Source organism: Gavia stellata, unplaced genomic scaffold (assembly GCF_030936135.1).
Source record: "Gavia stellata isolate bGavSte3 unplaced genomic scaffold, bGavSte3.hap2 HAP2_SCAFFOLD_34, whole genome shotgun sequence".
NCBI lineage: Eukaryota > Metazoa > Chordata > Aves > Gaviiformes > Gaviidae > Gavia > Gavia stellata.
This window is the reverse complement of record NW_026776320.1, coordinates 1,233,757-1,254,178: the sequence shown is the minus strand read 5'-3', so window position 1 is coordinate 1,254,178 and position 20,422 is coordinate 1,233,757. Positions and strand designations below refer to the sequence as shown.

General features: G+C 55.4%; 1 protein-coding gene across 1 annotated transcript; it reads left to right on the top strand.

The window, feature by feature from the left end:
- The first annotated feature begins 826 nt into the window (after positions 1–826).
- LOC132320850 (proline-rich protein 22-like) lies at positions 827–2,276 on the top strand. Its single transcript, XM_059834474.1, has 2 exons — positions 827–950; positions 1,408–2,276. Exons 1-2 carry the CDS (start codon positions 827–829, stop codon positions 2,274–2,276), a joined length of 993 nt encoding a protein of 330 aa, XP_059690457.1.
- Positions 2,277–20,422: the final 18,146 nt, after the last annotated feature.

Genomic DNA, 20,422 nt, shown 5'->3' with positions numbered 1-20,422 from the left:
AGAGCTGGGACAGCTGGGACAGCTGGACAGCTGATCCCAACTGACCGAGGGGATATTCCATACCATATGACGTCATGCTCAGTATGGTATTCCCCGCTGGGGCCTGGGGACTTGAAATCCCCCATATGGACACGGGCTGCCCATCCCGAGATTTCTCCTAATTGCCTGTAGAATAACTCCTCAGCGCTGGCATCCTGGCTGGGCGATGGCTAGCAGACACCCACTACAACATCTGCTTTGCTTTCCATCCCCCTCATCCTCACCCAGAGGCTCTCAATCACGTACGTCATCGCCACCTGTAAGGGCTCTACCATCAAACCTCTCCCTCACATACAGCACGACTCCTCCACCTCGCCTGCACTGCCCACCCCTCCTGAACAGCCTGGACCCTCCATCCCAGCGGGACCCCTTCCACCAAGTCCCACTAATCCCAAGGATATCCCAGCTCTGGGAAGGCACCAAGGCTTCCAGCCAAAGGCATTTGCACCCACAGCCCCCAACAGCCACCTGCAGGGCCCGGGGCAGCCCAGCCCCCCTTAACCCTTTCCCTCCCCAGGAGGAGCTGGGGAGGCTGTTGGGGTGGGGCGGAACACAGGGAGCCCCCGCATTCCGTCCTGGGAGACCCAGAGAGTCCTTAGCAGCCAACAGCCACAACGGACCATGGCGCGGCCACCACTGCGGCTCCCAGCGCGTGGGCCCTGGGCCCCCCCGGCGCCCTGGCTCCTTCAGCCTTTTGTGCTCCCCAAAACCTTCTACCCCCAAGGTAGGGACCCACCCCGACCCCTGCAGCCCGGGACGCTCCTGGGGGCAAGAGCGGAGGTGACCGATGGCCGTTGCTCCTGTCTCTCTTGCAGGCTCACCCAACCTGTGCCAACTGCCCGGGCAGGAGCAGCCCTTCCCCGCAGCCTGGGCACCCCCAGTGGGGCTGGCCCCCCAGGCACCACCAGCAGGTATGGCACCCCTCTCTGCTCGGGCACCCCGCCACCTTCGGCACCTTCAGCACCCCCGACCCCTGGGCACGCCCAGGATCCCCCCACCACCCCCAAGCACTCCCAGCATCCCCACCACCCCCGCCCCCCCGGCAGATATGGCACAGGGCTTCAGCAAGCCCGGGCGACCATCCCCTGCCCTTGCCTGGGTGATGGGTGCCCACTAAATCCCATTTCCACAGAACTTCCCAAATCCTTGGGGCCACCTCTCCCGTGTCAGCCCCCTGGAAGTGAGTCTCCTTCCCCAATTTGCAACCTGGTCCCACTGGCACGTCAGCTCACCCCACGGCGAGTGCTCCGGCCACAAGCTCCCCACGTGCCTGGCGCAGAGCCGGGGGACCTCGGCCATCGGGGCCGGCTTGGTGGGTGCCCTTGGAGGGTCCCACCGGCCCAGCACGGCTCCCTCTCCCCCACACAGGTCTGCAGAGGGCTCCATGCGGCTGCTGCTTCCACCCCCAGCTCTTCCACATCCCATGGACGAGCACCCATCTGCCTCCACTGGCCACGGCCACGCTTGGCCGCGCTGCCGCTTCTCTGCCGGGTGCTGCCCTGTGGGGTCCCGGGGGCTGCAGGACCCCCCCGGCTTGGGCAGCCCATCGGAGCCCCCAGGGACAGCCGCAACACCTCCCACCCTACACCCAGCAGGGGAGAGCGGTGACCCCAGCCCCCCCGCTGCTGCCGACGTCCATCCCCAGCTACCAGCAGATCCAGGGGCAGCCCGCAGAGACCAAGACCTCCGGCAGTGCCACCCCCAGGGCAGCACCCCTGGGAAGCAACATCCCCCCGGGCAGCGACATCCCCCCCAGCCCCTCTGCTGCCCCCCACGAGCAAGCCCTGGGGGACCCCACAGGCGACCTCGCCGTGGCTGAGGAGGTCCTTCTCGAAGAGGCCCTGAGGCTCTTTGGTTGCTCCCCGGACGCGGTGGGGGTCAGCCAGGACGCTCCCAGCAGCGGCCCCAGGCCTGGGGACCCTGGTGGCACCGGCGCAGCCATCCCCCACTGCGACTTCGCCTCGCTCTCCCTGCCCGAAGAGCTGCTCAGCCCCGACTACAGCGTCCCCGAGACCGCCGACGCCATCCTCAGCCTGGACGAGTTCGTCATGGGGCTGGAGCCCCAGGAGCCGTGGGGGGATGAGGGCAGGGACCTGCCACCGTCCCAGCCTGCCACGGCAGAGAAGCGGGGGAAGAAGCGCGCCAAGAGCACCTCGCCAAAGCCAGCCAGCAAGCGCAGGGCTCTCGCCGGCAGCACGGGGGTGGCGGGGGGTTGTTTGGACCCACAGCAGGGGTGAGAGGGAGATGGGGGGAGTGGGGGAGGAGGGCTGGGTATTTGGGGAGGGGGGTGGTGTTGGTATAGTAGATTTGGTGAGGCCGCTTCTCTTGTTTTCTGCATTAAAAGCCATTTCTCCTGAACTACTCCGTGCCTGTGTGGGAGCGGGAGGAAGCGCAGGGGGCACCGGGAAAGGGCACCCAAGAGGTGCAAAAGCCCCGCAGAGCCCCACAGCAGAGCCGGCGAGCCCCGAAGGGCACCGAGCCGTCCCCAGGGCTGAGTCACCAGCAGCGGGGCAGACAATGGCGGCAGCTGGGGGACTGCCCTGTCCCCTTCCCCAGGGGAAGCAGACCTTCGGCAGGGGAGCCAGGACAGACGGGTCCCTGCACGACACACGGACACGGCCCCACGCAGAAAGCAGCATGGAGTCCCCGGGACAAGGACAGACCTTGGGGGCCAGGCTGGGGATGGACACACACAACGGGGGCTGCAACGCCTTCGTCCTGAACACGACCAGTGTCCCCTCCAGCAGGGACAGGGCTCGGTGCAAAGCCCTTCAAAGCCTCAAGACAATCACACCCTTCCTTGGGTCCCACCGCGCTCCGCTCTGGAGCCAGGCTCTGCCTCACTGCCCAGCAAAATAACCCCAAATCACTCCAAGAATGGCGAGGGAGGGAGCTGCAGGCCAGGCAGGGACCCTCCTCCCCTTCTCTGGCTGCACCTTGGGCAGACGCAAGACCAGGAAGGTGGCAAAAAAAATAGGAAGAAAGAAAATCACTGCACCGGCCAGAAAGTGCCTGGAAACTTCATCTCTCTTTGTCCCCCTTTTCCCATCCCAGCTCCACAACCTGGGGCCAATGCAGCCAACGGCGCCTTCGGGAAGTGGCCTCACCTTTCCGGCTCTAGCTTGCAGAAGGTGCAGGGTGAGGTCCCCATTGGGGCAGCCTCCCAGTGCCGGGGGTTGGGGGGATAAGCCCCTTCCTTAGGGCAGTCCCAGTGATCCCGCTGGGGCAGTGGGAGCCGCTCGGGACCCCGGGCAGGCACAGTCCCATTGGCGTCTGCATGGCACGGCGCAGCTCCCGCTGCCGCTGCTGCTCAGCGTCTCGCCTCCCATGCTGACCCGCCCCGAGCATCCTCCTCGCCCCAAAACTCCTGTCCCCTGGAGCAGCTGCACCACCACCGCCCACAGCTCTCGGGGGCCACAGAGACTTCTTCTGCTCCAGGGAAAGAGGAAAACAGCAGAAAAGAAAAAGCCCACAACCCAAACTTCAGGGCGGACCAAAACTTAAAGCATCTTCTTAAGGGCATTGTCCAAATTGACTCCTATCCTGAGCCTGCTGCCCACCAGCACCCCCAGACCCCTTTCTGCAGGGCTGCTCTCCAGCCACTCGGACACGGGCTGCCCATCCAGAGATTTCTCCTAATTGCCTGTAGAAGAACTCCTCAGTGCCGGCATCCCGGCTGGGTGCCAACGCATTTTTCTCGATCCCTCTGGCAGCAGAGTGCAGGCCACAATTTGCTTTCACGTGGAGGGGTGTCCAGTACACCTGGAATCGACTGCCCCAGGGGTGGGAACATAGTCCTGCCATTTGGCATGGATGGATACAGACTGCACTGGAGCAAGGTGAAGCTCCCGAACACCTGCAGTGTATTGATGACATCATTGTGTGGGGCAACACAGCGGAGGAAGTGTTTGAGAAGGGGAGAAGAATAATAATTTAATAATACTGATAGATCTTGCGTGTGTGTGTGTCTGTGTGCACGCGTGCACTTCTGGAGACTTTCTTGCGATGACAACTGCTCTGCTGGGAGTTCTTATTATTGTTGCATTCATTTGACTTTGCTTACACAGTCAAACATCGCTGAAGCAAAATCACTACTGATCACTGTGCAAGTGGGAATCGTTCAGGTGACAGTTACATGTGCTGTATCTGGAACCAGATCATAGCAACGGAATTCAGGTATCCTTGAGGACGGAGATGGAAACTCACCCTGGTCACTAGGATCCGCATCCTGGTGAAGACAATGGTACGGTACTAGAACCTTCAAGTAGACAGTAACCTGTTTAGGTTAGTGTTAGCAGACATGTTTTCAGGGTGGCCAGAAGCTTTCCCGTGCTACGTCAAGAAACTCAGCTTAAGCGGGTGGATGTTTGACCAATCGCTTTAATGACAATTACAATTACCCCTCGAGCAAGGGAAGGAGTAAGCCCTTTTGAAATATTAAGGGAAAACCCTAGCCGGTCAGAAGCACAGGTAACCGAAGTGACAAAATGCATTTTATAGGGGAAGGAATGTTGAGAAATTATTCGCTGTCCCTTTCGCGCGTTTTATCATCCTTACAGAGGTACTTCAGTCAGGGAGCTCCTTTGCCCCTGGATTCACCAGTACACAATTTCCAACCTGGAGACCTGGTTTATATTCGCACCTGGAAGGATGAGCCGCTGAGAGAGAAGTGGAAAGGACCCTCTACAACCCTACTGACCACCTAGAGCGCTGTGAAGGTAGAAGGAATCAGCTCCTGGATCCACTACACGGGAGTCGAACCAGCTCCTCCGCCAGAACCCGAAGACAAGTGGAGAGCCATTCCAGCGGGACCCTTGAAAACTGTACTATTGCGTAATCGGGTTGCAAAATGAAAAGCTATCTGGTTTTGTTTCTTTTCCAGGTTGGAGGTACAAATGTGTTTTTCCCAAAATGGGACAGATCTGGAAATGTTTGGGAAAGCTTGGCAAGAAAAGTAATAAATACCACCACCTTCTGTCTAGCTGGTGGAACCTCGGTAGAGGAAGTTTTCACCTCCTGCCTGTTAGGAGTACCTACTCCTCCGACGCTTTTGGAGAATTATAACATTTTAACATCTTTTAATATCAATATGACATACAGCAGCATGTATATTTGGGGAAAACCAACTAAAATCAGGGAAAAAGGTAAGCTAAGAGTGAGAGTTAAGGGCATGTTTCCAGCTGAAAGTTGTGTTCAGTTTGTGAACTGCACTCCACGGTCTAAATGTGAAAATCTTTCAAGAATCGAGCCCCCACTGAAACGTAATAAAACTGAGATAGTGAGTTATGCTTGGGCCCATACTAAATTGCCAGTAGGATGGTTTCTTCTCCGTGGAAAGAGATCATATATCTATATCCCTGTAAATGTCACTGGAGGATCATGCGCAATGGCAAGGTTAACAGCAATGTTACCAAAAAAAGGAAGACTTACGTGAAAAGAAAACTGTTAGCCAGAAGAGACAAGTCGCTGCTCTGTCTCCAGATTGTAACTCTCAACTGACATTATGGAGCCCTAGTGAAATCATGGCAGCTGCCATCCTTGCACCTGGAGTTGGGGTAGCTATGAATTATCACAGTATAAAGAGACTAGCTTGTGAATTAATCAAAAATACTAACTTTCCTTCCCAGGTGCTCTCTGCCTTGAGAGAAGAGATGACACAGATTAGAGAAGTCATGTCAGAAACCCGAGCAGCTGTTGACTCTCTGCTTTTAAGACATACCCATGGATGTGAGGAATTTAAAGGAATGTGTTGTTTTAATTTGACAGACGATTCTCAGATCACAGAAGAAAAGATCCAACAGTTGAAAGAATTAGCGGAAAACACCAAAGAGAGAGAAGGCTTGGATTTTTCTTGGCTGACTTCCTGGTTGCCCGGTTTTGGATGGTTAAAGCAGCTGTTTATAGCTGGCTTCCTCCCGATATTTAGGATTCTGATCAGCTGTTGCATGATACAATGCTCACCTTTATGTTCTAATTGGCTGAAATCATCTCTTCAGAAAAAGCCTTCAAATAATATTTTAATGGTGCAAAAAGAAATTAACCCCTTTGTTGACAAGATAGAACAGAAGGCAATGGAAATTAAGGACGTTCAGACTTGTGGGAATGGTAAAACATATCCATAAGTCTCAAAAGGGGGGAAATTGCTGTGTCTGGAACCAGATTATAGCAACGGAATTCAGGTATCCCTGGGGACGGAGACTCACCCTGGTCGCTGGGATACACGTCCTGGCGAAGACAACGGTGCTGTGCGAGGGCCTTCGAGTGGGCAGTGACATGCGGAAACAAACTTCACAACTGACAGAGAATTGTAAAGCAGGCATGTTTATGGCGGCGCCGGGTGCAAGGGGATTTCTCCTCCTAACATGCACACCGGCTTAAAATCATGACCGGTATTTAAGACAGTTAACAAAGTTAATTACGCCTCCTGGTTCTACCCCTTAATTAACTCTTGGTTAATACTTTTCTTACTTCATCTTAAAGTTACAGTTCTCTTTTAATTCGCCACGCATGCTCAGAGAGTAGGGGGCTTAATTGGGTTGGGGCTTTTCTAGCCAGGAGGTGTGTTCCTTAGCATTAGAATGAGATTATAATGAGACGAGTTAACTCTAGGGCACTATTTTGGCAGTCCATTGTATTTTTCTACGATTCGTCCTTGCGCTAATCGTTATTGCTAGTTAGCAGAGAGTCGGTGAGACAGTCTTTACCTCTAATATTTCTAAGTGCCAAGCGCACTTGTTAAGAAGTATCTTCTTTACATTCTTCTCTCTTACTTTTAACCCTTGTTTTTCAACATGTCCTGTAACAGCAACAACCTACTGAGTGTGTGCGATGGCGTGTGGGGACGTGGGAGTTATTGTGGAGAAGGAGTCTGGGATTTCATCGAGACTGGGATCCCAAACTAACCTCAGTTAGTGATTTTAAGAGTAAAAAATGCACCCCTCGGAGGAGGTTTTCAATGCAAACACAGGTCCCCCTCAGTGTACCGAGTGACATTAAAATGAAGACAGGCGCAGACGGACTTTGGTGTGAGCGACCAGTCCGTGACTGCGACGTGATTCTGTCTCTGTCGCTGTTCCCTACGAAGGACCCCCCGTGTGTCCCAGGGGTGCGCTGGCTGATGGGCACTGCCCGGCACCCCGCTCTGCAGAGCGGCGATACGGACCGAGGTCTCGGCCCCCGGTGCTGACGGGCGTTGTGCACAGCGGGCGAAGAGCCCCGGTGTAGGGACAGGGACCGCACCCGCAGCCCGCCCGGCCCCGCCGCCTCCCGCGGCCCCCACCCGCGCCCCCGCCCGCCCCTTCTCCCCCGCGGGTCTGTCCCCGCGGCAGCTGCAGCGGGATGGCGCTGCTGCCCGTCCCCAGCGTGCGGGGCAGGGCTGCGCACACGGAGCCCGAGGGGTCCCGTCCCGGCACACAGAGCCCGGCGGAGACCTGCGCGGGGGACGGGCGGGAGCGGCGGCAGCAGGAAAACGCTCCCGAGCCGGTCCCCTCCCGGGGCCGGCCCGGGCCGGGCTTCCCGAGCGGGGCGCGCCCCCGGGAGCGGGGCGAGCCCGGGCGCGGCTGGCTACCGAGCCCGGCTGGCTACCGAGCCCGGCGGCGGGGCCGGGCCGGCCGGCAGCGCCGAGCACCGGGCGCAGTCTGCCGCGGGTGCGGCCGAGGGCCGGCGCGGGCTTCGTCCCGGCCGGCACCGTGCGCCTCCGGGGAGCGCCGGGACGGCGGCAGCCGGCTCGGCCCCTCGGCCTCGGCGTCCTTGTCGCCGCCCGGGACACGGGGACCCCCGGGGCGCTCCCCGGCCCCCGGCAGCGTCCCGCCCCGCCCGCCCCCCCACCGCCGCCGGAGCGGGGCAGGACGCGGAGCTGCAGCGCCCGGTGCGCGGTGCCGAGGGGCCGGTTCCTGCCCGCCATCGCCTGCGGCGGGAGGAGCCGCACCGCGCCCGCGGGCACCGCTGCCCCCCCACCCGTCCCTGCCGCTGCGCCCCGACCGGCCGGGGGGGCTCGGCTCGGCCCGGCTGCGCTCGGCTGGACTCGTTCCGGCTCGGCAAAGCTCGGGTCGTTTCGGCTCCGCTCCGATCCGCTCCGATCCGCTAGCTGGGCTGGGCTCGGGTCGTTTCGGCTCGGCTCGGCTGCTCTGGGCTCGGCTCGACGGGGCTCGGCTCGCCCGGCTCGACACCACTCGGCGGGACTCGGCTAAGCTCGGGTCTTTTCGGCTCCGCTCCGATCCGCTCGTCTCGGCTGGGCTCGGCTGGGCTCGGCTGGGCTCGGCTCCGCTGGACTCCGCTCGGATCGGCTCGGCGGGACTCGGCGGGACTCGCGGGACTCGGCGGGGCGGGTCTGGGCCGGGCCCGGTGCCGGTGCCGCAGCCCCCGCCCAGGCGAACCGGCCCGGGCGCTGCCCACGCAGGAGCTCTCCTCGGGCGGGTCCCGGGACACCCCTGCCGAGCTCCGCCGAACCCCCCTCGCTGGGCGGCAGCCGGCGGGACCGAGAGACCCCGGCGGGCGCAGGGCAGAGGCGCGGCGGTCCCGCCCCTCCCCGCCCCTCCCCGCCCCTCCCGGGACAGAGGGGTCCGCAGCGGCTGTCCCGGGGCTGCTGCCCCACGCCCACCCGTGCGGCGGCACCGAAGCGGGTGGAAGAGGCCCCCGGCTGCCGACCCCACACGCGCCCCCCCGCAGGAGCTCCCGGGCCGAGGGGGCCCTGGCCGGGGACGCCCGGCGGGCTCCAGCCCCGGGACGCGGAGCAACTCCCCCGGGAGACGGTGCCGCCGCCGCCGCCGAGCCCCGCTGCGGGGAGCGGGGTGGGGAGCGTGCCGCCGGCGACCCCCCACGTCCCGGGTGGGCAGCGCGCGCGCGCACCCGCGTGTGCATTTGCTTTTCCCCGCGGCCGTTTCGCTGCAGTTTGTAATAACGGGGCCGCGGGCGGGGACGGGGACGGGGCGAAGGGGCGGAGCCGGAGCAAAGGGGTGGAGCAGGAGCGAAGGGGCGGAGCCGGGGCGGGGGGGGCGGAGCTGGGGTGGGGGGCGGAGCCGGAGCGAAATGGCGGGGCCGGAGCAAAGGGGCGGGGCCGGAGCGAAGGGGCGGAGCCGGAGCAGAGGGGCGGAGCCGGAGCGGAGGGGCGGAGCCGGGGCGGGGGGACGGAGCCGGGGCGGGGGGACGGAGCCGGGGCGGGGGGGCGGAGCTGGGGTGGGGGGCGGAGCCGGAGCGAAGGGGCGGGGCCGGAGCAAAGGGGCGGGGCCGGGGCGAAGGGGCGGAGCCGGGGCGGAGGGATGGAGGCGGGGCGGAGGGGCGGAGCCGGAGCGAAGGGGCGGGGCCGGAGTGAAGGGGCGGAGCCGGGGCAGAGGGGCGGAGCCGGAGCAAAGGGGCGGAGCCGGAGCAAAGGGGCGGAGCCGGAGCGGAGGGGCGGAGCCGGAGCAAAGGGGCGGAGCCGGAGCAAAGGGGCGGAGCCGGAGCGGAGGGGCGGAGCCGGGGTGGAGGGGCGGAGCCGGAGCGAAGGGGCGGAGCCGGAGCGAAGGGGCAGGGCCGGAGCGAAGGGGCGGGGCCGGAGCGAAGGGGCGGAGCCGGGGCGGGGGGACGGAGCCGGGGTGGGGGGCGGAGCCGGAGCGGTGGGGTGGAGCCGGAGCGGTGGGGCGGAGCCGGAGTGGAGGGGTGGAGCCGGAGCGAAGGGGCGGGGCCGGAGCGAAGGGGCGGAGCCGGGGTGAGGGGACGGAGCCGGGGCGGGGGGCGGAGCCGAGGCGAGCGGCGGAGCCGGAGGGGAGGGGCGGAGCCGGAGCGAAGGGGCTGAGTCGGAGCGAAGGGGCGGAGCCGGAGCGGAGGGGCGGAGCCGGGGTGGAGGGGCGGAGCCGGAGCGAAGGGGCGGAGCCGGAGCGGAGGGGCGGAGCCGGAGGGGTGGGGCGGAGCCGGAGCGGAGGGGCGGAGCCGGAGCGAAGGGGCGGAGCCGGAGCGGAGGGGCGGAGCCGGGGTGGAGGGGCGGAGCCGGAGCGAAGGGGCGGAGCCGGAGCGGAGGGGCGGGGCCGGAGCGGAGGGGCGGAGCCGGTGTGGAGGGGCGGAGCCGGGGCGAAGGGGCGGAGCCGGGGCGGGCCCGTCCGGCGGGTTCTCATCCGGGGAAGGGGCGGAGGGGGTGGTCCGCTCCCGGGGCCTGAGCGCTGCCCGGGAGCAGAGGCGGGACGGCGGGGAGGAGGAAGGGGGCGGCCGGGGTGCGGGACCCGGCGGGCGGAGGGCGAGCGGAGCGCAGGGCTCGTGTCGGCCACGTCCCGCGGCGAGAACCGGGCTCCCGCGGGGCGGCGGGGGGGTCACGGCGGAGCGGGGAGCTGCCGGGGGGCGGGGAGCGTGCGGGACTCGCTCGGGGGAGCGGGGGGCTGCGGAGGCAGCGGCGGGGCCCGAGGGGGAGGAGCTCTCGCAGCGCGACCGGGACAGAGGAGACACAGACGGCAACTGCGGCAGAGGAGACCGACGCTCCGCTTTTATGGCGCGCACGGCCGCGCAGCGAGCGGAGGCTCCGTCCCGGCGGAGCAGCGCGCCCGCAGCCTTTCCGAGCGGGACACGTCCGGCACAGGGCAGGAGACCCCCGGGGACCTGTGCCAGTCCGCCCCAACAGCCAAAACGGTGATGCACTCCTCCAGGGCAGCGCTGTGAAGGCCTCCGGAAAACCTGTGTTCGGGAATATCAAAAAAGCCTCCTCCAGGGCAGTGCTATTAAGGCCTCTGGAAAAAACGGGTTTGGTAATACTCCAAAAAGGACCAAAGGCGTAAAGGGCTCCCAAAAAACTAAATGGTGACACACTCCAAAGAAGCCCAAGGGTACAGAGGTACAGAAAAGAACCGGTTTGGAGAGCTCCCACAAAAACCAAACGGTGCAGGACCATCCAAAAAAATTAAAGGAGAACGGCTCCCAAAAAAACAAAAGGTGATGCATTCCTCTGGGAGGTCGGCGTGGCGATACACTCCAGAAATCACGGGTTTTGTAATATTCCAAAAAATAGCAAAACCAGAAAGGGCACGCAAAAAACAAAACGGTGACCCTTGCAAAACGAGACCAAGGGTACAGAGCTTAAAAAAAGCCCCAGGGTGCAGGACTCCTTCCAAAACTTACTCCAAATGGTGCAGGGCTCACTCCAAAAATTACTCCAAACCATGCAGGGCTCCCCAAAATTACTCCAAACAGTGCACTGCTCCCCCACAATTACTCCAAACGGTGCAAGACTCCCCCAAAATTACTCCCAATGGTGCAGGGCTAACCAAAAATTACACCAAATGGTGCAGGACTCCCCCCAAAATACTAAAAATGGTGCAGGACTCCCAAAAAACGCAAATGGTGATGCTGTCCTCTGAGGGGTGCAGGCGGAATGGTGATGCTCTCCTCCAGGATGGGGTGTTGCGGCGATGCTCTCCTCTGGCGGGGCAGGGCAGCGATGCTCTCCACCGGGTGGGGGGACCGGTACAGTGATGCACTCCAGAAATCACAGGTTTTGTAATATTCCAAAAAACAGCAAAACCAGAAAGGGCACCCAAAAAACAAAACGGTGACCCTTGCAAAACAAGACCAAGGGTACAGAGCTCAAAAAAAGCCCCACGGTTCAGGACTCCTTCAAAAAAATACACCAAAGGGTGCAGGGCTCCCTCCAAAAATTACTCCAAGGCGTGTAGGACTCCCCAAGAAAAACTTCAAATGGGGGAAGGATCCCCCCAAATACTCCAAACGGTGCAGGTCTCCCTCCAAATTTACTCCAAACGGTGCAGGACTCCCAAAAAAATATTCCATATGGTGCAGGACTGCCAAAAAAATATTCCATATGTTGCAGGACTCCCCCCAAAAATATTCCATATGGTGCAGGACTCCCAAAAAATTACTACAAACCCTGTAGGACTCCCCAAGAGATACTCCAAATGATGCAAGACTCCCACAAAACCCAAATGGTGATGCTCCCCTCCAGGGAGGGGCCGCGCGGTGATACTCACCTCTGGCGGGGCGGCTCTGCGATGCTCTCCTCTGCGTGGGGGGGCCGGCACGGTGATGCTCTCCACGAGATGGGGGGTCATCGTAGTGATGCACTCCAGAAACAATGGGCTTTGTAATATTCGAAAAACCAGCAAAACCAGAAAGGGCACCCAAAAAACAAAACGGTGACCCTTGCAAAACAAGACCAAGGGTACAGAGCTCAAAAAAACCCCAGGGTGCAGGACTCCTTCCAAAAAATACTCCAAAAGTTGCAGGACTCCCTCCAAAAATTACTCCAAACCGTGCAGGACTCCCAAAAAAATTACTCCAAATCGTGTAGGGCTCCCCAAGAAATACTCCAAATGGTGCAGTGACACGCGGAAACAAACTTCACAACTCATACAGAGTTATAAAGCAGGCATGTTTATTGCGGCGCCGGGTGCAAGGGGATTTCTCCTCCTAACATGCACACCGGGTTAAAATCATGACAGGTATTTAAAACAGTTAACAAAGTTAGTTACTCCTACTGGTTCTACCCCTTAATTAACTATTGGTTAATACTTTTCTTACTTCATCTTAAAGTTACAGTTCTTTCTCAATTCACCACACATGCTCAGAGAGTAGGGGGCTAAATTGGGTTGGGGCTTCTCTATCTGGGAGGTGTGTTCCTTAGCATTAGAATGAGATTATAATGAGACAAGCTAACTCTAGGACACTATTTTGGCAGTCTTTTCTATTTTTCTACGATTCGTCCTTGTGCTAATCATTATTGCTAGTTAGCAGAGAGTCAGTGAAGACAGTCTTTATCACAGAGAGTCAGTGCAGACAGTCTTTATCTCTAATATGTCTAAGTACGGGGTGCAGTTGTTACAAAGTATCTTCTCTACACTTTTCTTTCTTACTTTTAACCCTTGTCTCTCAAAATGCCCTGTAACATTCTCCCCTTTTCTGTCCCCTAAGCAAATTCTTTGGCTTTTAAAAGTGGTTTGTTATGTTTCATCATTATTTTTAGTGTCCACACTTGTCCAGTAAGTTCCTTGAGTTTACACCAAAGGATAAGATTTACTATTGTTAATGTTGTCACAGCTATTAGTAACACCAATATCGGGTGGGTCATTATGTTTAAGATTTTGGTAGCTGACGGGGAATAACCCCTAAACACATCCCATCTGCATCATGATGGACAGTAATTAAAGTCTTTCTTCCATTTTCTTCAACTTGTTTTAACAACCTTTTTAAATTTTCATGATGCAATAGTTTTCTTATTAGAGTGAGATTCATTCCAATAGGGGTGGGCTGTATCTCCTGAATCAATGTATAATTAAACTGTAGCAATTGATAAGTAGTAACAGGAGCCGTGTAGGTAAAATCACATCCTGTAAGACTAACAAAGTTGCAAATGCAAATATTTGAATGGTTGCTCGTGTCCACCATTTGATCATCTACTTGTACAAAATCACACTGACTTCTCAGACAAACACATCCCATACCCCTGTAAATTATGATGGTTCTTAGGGTCTCGTTGGGATGCACCTCAAAGTGACAAACATTTTGTTCAGTGTCAAGACAAGTATCTTGCCCTTTGATGGTGTTTCCTTCACAAATAAATCCTTGCTGGTCTCGTACGACACAGGCCTCGACATCAATAGTTTGCCACTTATTCCTGGTTTTCATAGCCCATACCCTATGTTCTAGGGGATGAAGTACAGTTCCGTGGTAATTTAATCCTAGTGCAACAATCGGGTATATGTTATACACTAAAGCTTTATATATTGTTAGTACAAAAGCTGTAGCTGTGTTGTTAGTAGGGTCAAAGGTAAAATTAACCAAATGCCACCACGATGGGAATCTCCTTTCAAATTCTGTTGCGTTACTCCAAATCACCTTTTGGATTTCTTTTGGTAGGATTCCGTCTTCACCTTCCCTAATGATTGCAGCTGCTATTGTCTGTATCCATAATTGAGCTTGGATACAACTGGGTGCTGTAGAAACATTAGTCTGAGCCACGTCTAATGCATTTATAATCAGTTCATTGTCCTTTTCATTAAGCTTTTCCCACTGTGGGAACACATTTGCTGTAAGCCATTGGCCGGTTCCTAAAGTTAGGAGGGAAGATCTTAAAGGGTTCTGTATTTTGTTCAGACCACCGGTCACCGTGGCGAGTTTGTTCCTTATTATCGCAGTATCTATACGATTTAAAACTCCCAGTCCTGTTCCCACTGCACCAATCGCATGTCTCCTTTTCCTCATTCGGGAAGGAAGGGTCCTTTTATGTAACCATGACGCCCACCCTATGTGTAAGGGTCTTATAAATGATGAACAGGCTGGTTGAACGGTGCAAATATCGTTCTGTATTAATAATTCCACTTGCTTAAGAGACCATATTGGATTAGACATTATCTGTTGCTGACTGACATATTTAATTACGTATGGTCCTGTCGGATACACATATGGTCCCATTTGCTCAGGCTCTGTGGGACTTGATTTAGTAGCCTGAGTCGAGGTAGTGTAGGCAGGGGGAGTGGTGGTTTCCTCTGGTGTCTGCAACCGAAATCTAAAAGTTAGAGCTTGGGCCCCCTCTTGAGTTGCCCCCAGACATACTATGGTCACCGTTTGAGTTATATTGAAGGGATACCAACAAGCCTCCTTGCTTTCACATATCGTGCTGCCTGTTCTATTGGCAGAGTCCCAGACAGCACCGTTCTTGGCAGTAATTTGGGTCTGGAGAGGAGGCGGGTTACTTACTTTAAGGAGTCAACAACCTATCTGGACCTCCTTTCCTTTCTCAATCATCCAGGTATAGACCAAATCTATTCTTTCCCATTTAGTTGGTCACAGTGTCATGTTATTATTACATATTGCCACAGTTGCCAAATTCAACCCATTCCCGAGCTTCCCGTATACCCAAAATAAGCGTCTGTCCAAGGCCACTCCCAACAGTGGTTACAGTTCAGCAGAGTCATAAGAATCCATATCATCGCTTTCGAATGCGAAGCTTCAATGGTCCCATAGGTGTCGATTCCCATCGTGGCTTAGGGGCTTTCTTCACTCTGGTGTGATGCACCCACGAGGTCTGCTCTTTAATCTTGATCGCTGTATGGGATGTCAGCAGCACCTGGAAGGGGCCTTCCCATTTAAGTTTCAGAGGTGAATCTGTAAAGGACTTCACATACACGTAATCACCAGGCTTAATATTATGCACCGGCCCATCAAGACCTCTGGCTCTGGTTCCTAAGACAAGTTTCTCTGTCTCCCGAGGTTGTTTTTGCAGGTTTACAATATAATCAGATAACATTTCGTCTCCAATCTGAGTTGATATTCCCGCCTGTACAATATAGGGCCTCCTGTACAGTATTTCAAAAGGGCTGAACTCCTCTTTAGTTCTGGGCTTAGTTCTAATCCTCAGGAGTGCCAAAGATAATGATTGTGGCCAAGACAATCCGGCCTTCTCCTGCTCAATTTTACAATCTGTAACTTAATTAAGTGGTTCATCTTTTCCACTTGACCACTTGCTTGTGGCCTATATGAGGTATGTAACTGCCAATCTATTCCCAAGAGTTTACTAACTTGCTGAACAATTTTTTGCAATGAAATGTGATCCTCTATCTGAGGATATTGTTGCAGGAATTCCAAATCTCAGTATTATTTCTTGTAATAGTGCTTTAGCTGCTTCCCTAGCCTTATTAGTTTGGCAAGGGAATGCTTCTGGCCAGCCTGAAAAGGTGTCTGTTAGAACCAGCAGATATCGAAACCCCCCTTTTCTTGGAAGTTCAGAGAAGTCAATTTGCCACTGCTGCCCTGGATAGTTTCCTTTCCCTATTCGTCCAGGTTGGACTTTAGGGCTTACCTTAGGATTATTTTTCAAACATATCGCACACTGTTCTGTCACTTGTTTAACAGTGGTGTAGAGGTTCCGGGCAACTATACGCTGACTCAAATGTTTATACAATGCCTCAGCTCCCCAGTGGGATTTCCTGTGTTCTGCTATAACTATGGCCCACAATAACGCAAATGGGATTATTATTTTGCCCTGCGGAGCCTTTGCCCACTTGCCTTTCTCTATTTCTCCACCTACGTCTTCAACTAATTTCTGATCTTCTTTGGAATACCTGGGTTCACAATCAATTTGTATTTTACTGTCTGGAACCAATGACTGCACCTCTAATTCACCTTTCTCAGCTGCTCTTTTGGCTTCTCGATCCGCCACAGCATTGCCCAACTCTTGAGCGGTATCTCCTTTCTGATGAGCCTTGCAGTGCATGATACCCACTTTTTCGGGTTGCTGCACTGCTTCCAGGAGCCTAAGAACTTCTTCAGCGTGTTTTATATGTTTCCCCTGGGAGGATAGGAGTCCCCTTTCTTTCCATATGGCTCCATGGGCATGGACTACCCCAAAAGCGTATTTGGAGTCCATCCAGATATTAATCTTTTTGTCTTTGCCTAGCTCCAACGTTCGGGTTAAAGTGATTATTTCTGCTTTTTGTGCCGAGGTATTTGGGGCAAGGGCTGCGTATTCTATTACCTGATTCACGGTGGTTATTGCATACCCTGCTCTGCGGACGCCTTGTCGAACAAAGCTACTTCCATCTGTGTACCAGGAATCCTCAGCGCCTTCCAGTGGCTCCTCCTTTAGATCTGGTCAGCTGGAATAGACCGCTTCAATCGTTTCCAGGCAGTCATGTGATACCGGTTCTCCCGTGGTTCCATTGAGGAAAGTTGCTGGATTGACAATGTTAGTAACAATTATTTCCACATCATCCTGTTCCACCAGAACAGCCTGATATTTAAGGAATCTCTGCAGTAAGAGCCAATGCCTCCCTTTCACCTCTAATACTGTGGATACAGTATGAGATGTCAGCACTGTAATCTTTTGGCCCAATGTAAATTTACGTGCTTCTTGAATATTTAGCACCGATGCTGCTACCGCCCTTAAGCAGCTATGCCAACCTTTACTTACTTCATCAAGTTGTCTGGAGAAATATGCCACTGCTCTTCTATATGGTCCCAAGTTTTGGGCTAAGATTCCCAGGGCTATTCCCTGTTTCTCATGGGAGAACAACCAGAATGTCTTAGTAATATCTGGTAACCCCAAAGCAGGGGCTTCCATTAATTTCCTTTTCAGTTGCTGGAATGCTCTTTCTGCTTCCCCATTCCAGGTGAGGTCTTTTGGATTAGATTTTAACAGTTTATAGAGTGGTCTTACCGAGAGTCCGTAGTTATAGATCCATAGACGACACCACCCCGTCATCCCTAAAAACATATGGAGTTCTTTAGTTGTCTGTGGTCGAGGAGTTTGGTAGGTGGCCTCCTTTCTTGCTGTTTCTAGGGTCCTTTGGTCTTCAGCCACTAACAACTCACATGGTCTTTTTATTTAGGGCTTAGCCGCAATTTTACTCCCTTGAAGCATGACTGACTTCACTGAAGTCAGACGTACCCTGGGGAAAAACAGATTCCAAGCAAGAGAATTATAGAAACCAGCTCCACACCAGGAAGACTCACCAACCTTGATGGAGGCGTTTATACCTGCATCCCGATTCACTGGGTTGTCCACAATCCCGGTGGATCATGGAGCAGCAGAGAGGCAGATGTTGTTCAAAGGGAACACTCATAAGCCTTCCACAGCTAAACCACAGATATTCTGCATGCAAGCAACTGCAAGCCCAATGCAGGTGACTTTACAGAACCATTTCCCAGAGCCTGCCTCTTTGCTAAGGGGTTTTCAAGGTGCTGTGCACCTCCTGACCGCGCTACTCATGCATTTCTAGCTGAGCTACAGCACTCAGATACTTCGCTGACTCATGCTCCACCAAGGACGAGACAAAACGTTCCATTTGTACCAAATGCTGATTCTGCTGTATAAATCCCCACGTGCTCCTCACCGAGCAGCACTCACCCCTCTCCCAATGCCCTGCACAACCCCTGCAAGGGGCACAAAACCCAGTTCAGAACCCTGCCAGGGAGGTACTGAAGCTGTGCAGAGGACCTCTCGCTGGCAGAGCTCCCTACTCCAGACACTCGCCTGTTCAAGGGCAAGTCAAGGGACAAAGTATTGGACATCAGTGCTCTCGGGGGTTATGTCACCCTACTTCTACTTGTGGTGATGTTCACGTGTTGCTCTGCTGCCTCTCAAAACTTGAAGAGCAGCACTTTGCCGCCCTTCATGGGCGCCCGTTTACCTCTGCCACCCCAAAAATGAACACTAATTTATACTAATAAATCACATTTTAAGGCACCAGTGTACTTTGCAAAGCCTACCTCAGTGAGATTAAGCTCTTGTGTCACTTGGGTAGCATAGAAATCTGCCCTAGGCCAACCTAATTTTTACCCTAAATAAGGTTCATGTGAAGTAATTTCTCAGTCCCTCCAAAGGAACAGATTATTTCAGAAGCATGGGGAGCCAGGCACCACAGGGCACTTCCTCTTTAGTTTTCTATATCCATACTGTTTGAGGACAGGACAAAGTGTTAAACTGAATCTAAGCTGCAAATGGAAGATGAGAAAACAGCTCTGCCCAAAGAGATCTTGCACCTCTGGCCTGGTGCAGAAACACCAGCTGGCTCAGAGCTATGCCCTAACCTGGCCTCTCCAACCAAGTCATGCGAAAAACAGTGCTCAGAGGTGGCAGGATGCTGATGGAAGGAGTCAGCCTGCCTGTATTTGTCTGCCTGCAATGCTTCCTCCCTTCCGCGCCATGGACTAAATCCTCTGTATTAACAAGCCTCCCGGTAACAGCACTGACCCTTCACATCACTGCACTGAGAATCAGACTTGCCAGGGCCACAGCACTGATGTTCAAACCTCCAAGCAAATGCATGTGTGGCACGGAATAGGTGCCAGTGGACAGAGCAACCACAATAACAAGCATGAAGACACAGCCACACCAGTACTACTGCCCAGTACCACTGCCAGTACTACAGGCTCTGGAGTAAGGTGTCTGCCTGCAGACTGTATCTGCCCCTTTATTGCTAGACATGCTCTGCCAGGCAGATGTCTCACTGTCATCTGCAGCACACCACCCTCCTGCTGAGTTAAGGACATCTAGAGCTCAGTGTCTCTGCACCAGGCTGGCCACCTGCCACGGGCACAGCACTCCCTCTCCCCTAGACTCGCAGCTGGATCACAGGCAGGCAAGTATGCTCAGGGACAGCACGGCTGCAAGGCTTGGAAACACAGGGGATGAAAAAGCATCATCTTTGCTCCAGTCCAGAGCCAGGCAGGGAAGTGGCTGCCAGATGGGAAAGAGAAAAGCTCTCTGGATCTACTTGTGCCTCTAGGATTTTCCATAAGAATTAAACTCCTACCACTGAGATGGCTAAACATCTTATCAACACCCCTCCCTGACACTTTCCCACTCTTCCACCTGCACCTTCCCTCACGAACATTCAAGAAAGCGCAGGGAGGGAAAGCACAGCCTGCGAGTCCCTGTGCAGCGCCTAGCAGCACCATGCAATGCCAAGATGTGACCAGCTGCAGACTGCCTGACCATAGCCTGGAGCAGACCTCACAGCAGGGGGTGGACTACAACCGGCATGCAAAAAAAGTGATTACTTTAGACACCACGTTCAGCTGTGTCACTACTGTGTCCAACATGATATACATTAAGGTGACTGCAGTTTTCGAAGGTGGTGGTCCTCAATCTGATCAGGCTCACTTCGGGTCCTCCAAATAACAGGTCACTTTTAAACAGACCTTTGTATCTATAATTAGTGGAGCAAACCCATAATTATGCAGCAACGGACAGATACTAGAAACCGACACCTTGAGAGGCTGCCCCACCACAGACAGTAGACTCTGTTAGCCCTGAAGCCAATAGACATTACGTCAAATGTGCCAGCGCTGAAGGATAAAAACAGCCTGAAACACACAAGAGCCTCCAGCCTATGAGAGCATAATCTTCACCATGAGGAAAGAGTTTCCCCCAGTTCCAGATCCAGTGCAACCCCACCAAAACCAGGATGGGTCCTCAAAACCCACACCAGATGCCCTGGTCTGAATCCGGCCCTGCAGGTGCAGCTTCCCCTGAAGGCACCAACCTCTTGGCACCTCCAGTCTCACCTTGTTCTCCTCAGGGGTGAAAAGGATGCAGAAAGTGGAACACATGCCAGGTGCTACCTTACGGTACACAACCTTGGGGCCGATCAACTTGAAATAAGGCGAGCTCTCCAAGACGACCTTCACCAGCCGAGGAGCCTGCAGGAAAGACATGAAACTGTGACTTTGCCAGTTGTGGAAACACGAGGAGAAGAGACCTGGCCATGCCCTGGTGACATCCTTCCTCAACCACCTTTCCAAAGCACTTTTAGCTCTCGAGGTACATGCACATAATACACAAGGGTGGACCTGAATCCCTTCTGCCCGGGCAAAATAGCTCCAGGCCAGAGGCAGTAGGGCAATGCCCTGCTGTGAAGGAAGTGCCAAGCAGATAAGACACCAGCAGCATGGCGATACGATACCCAAA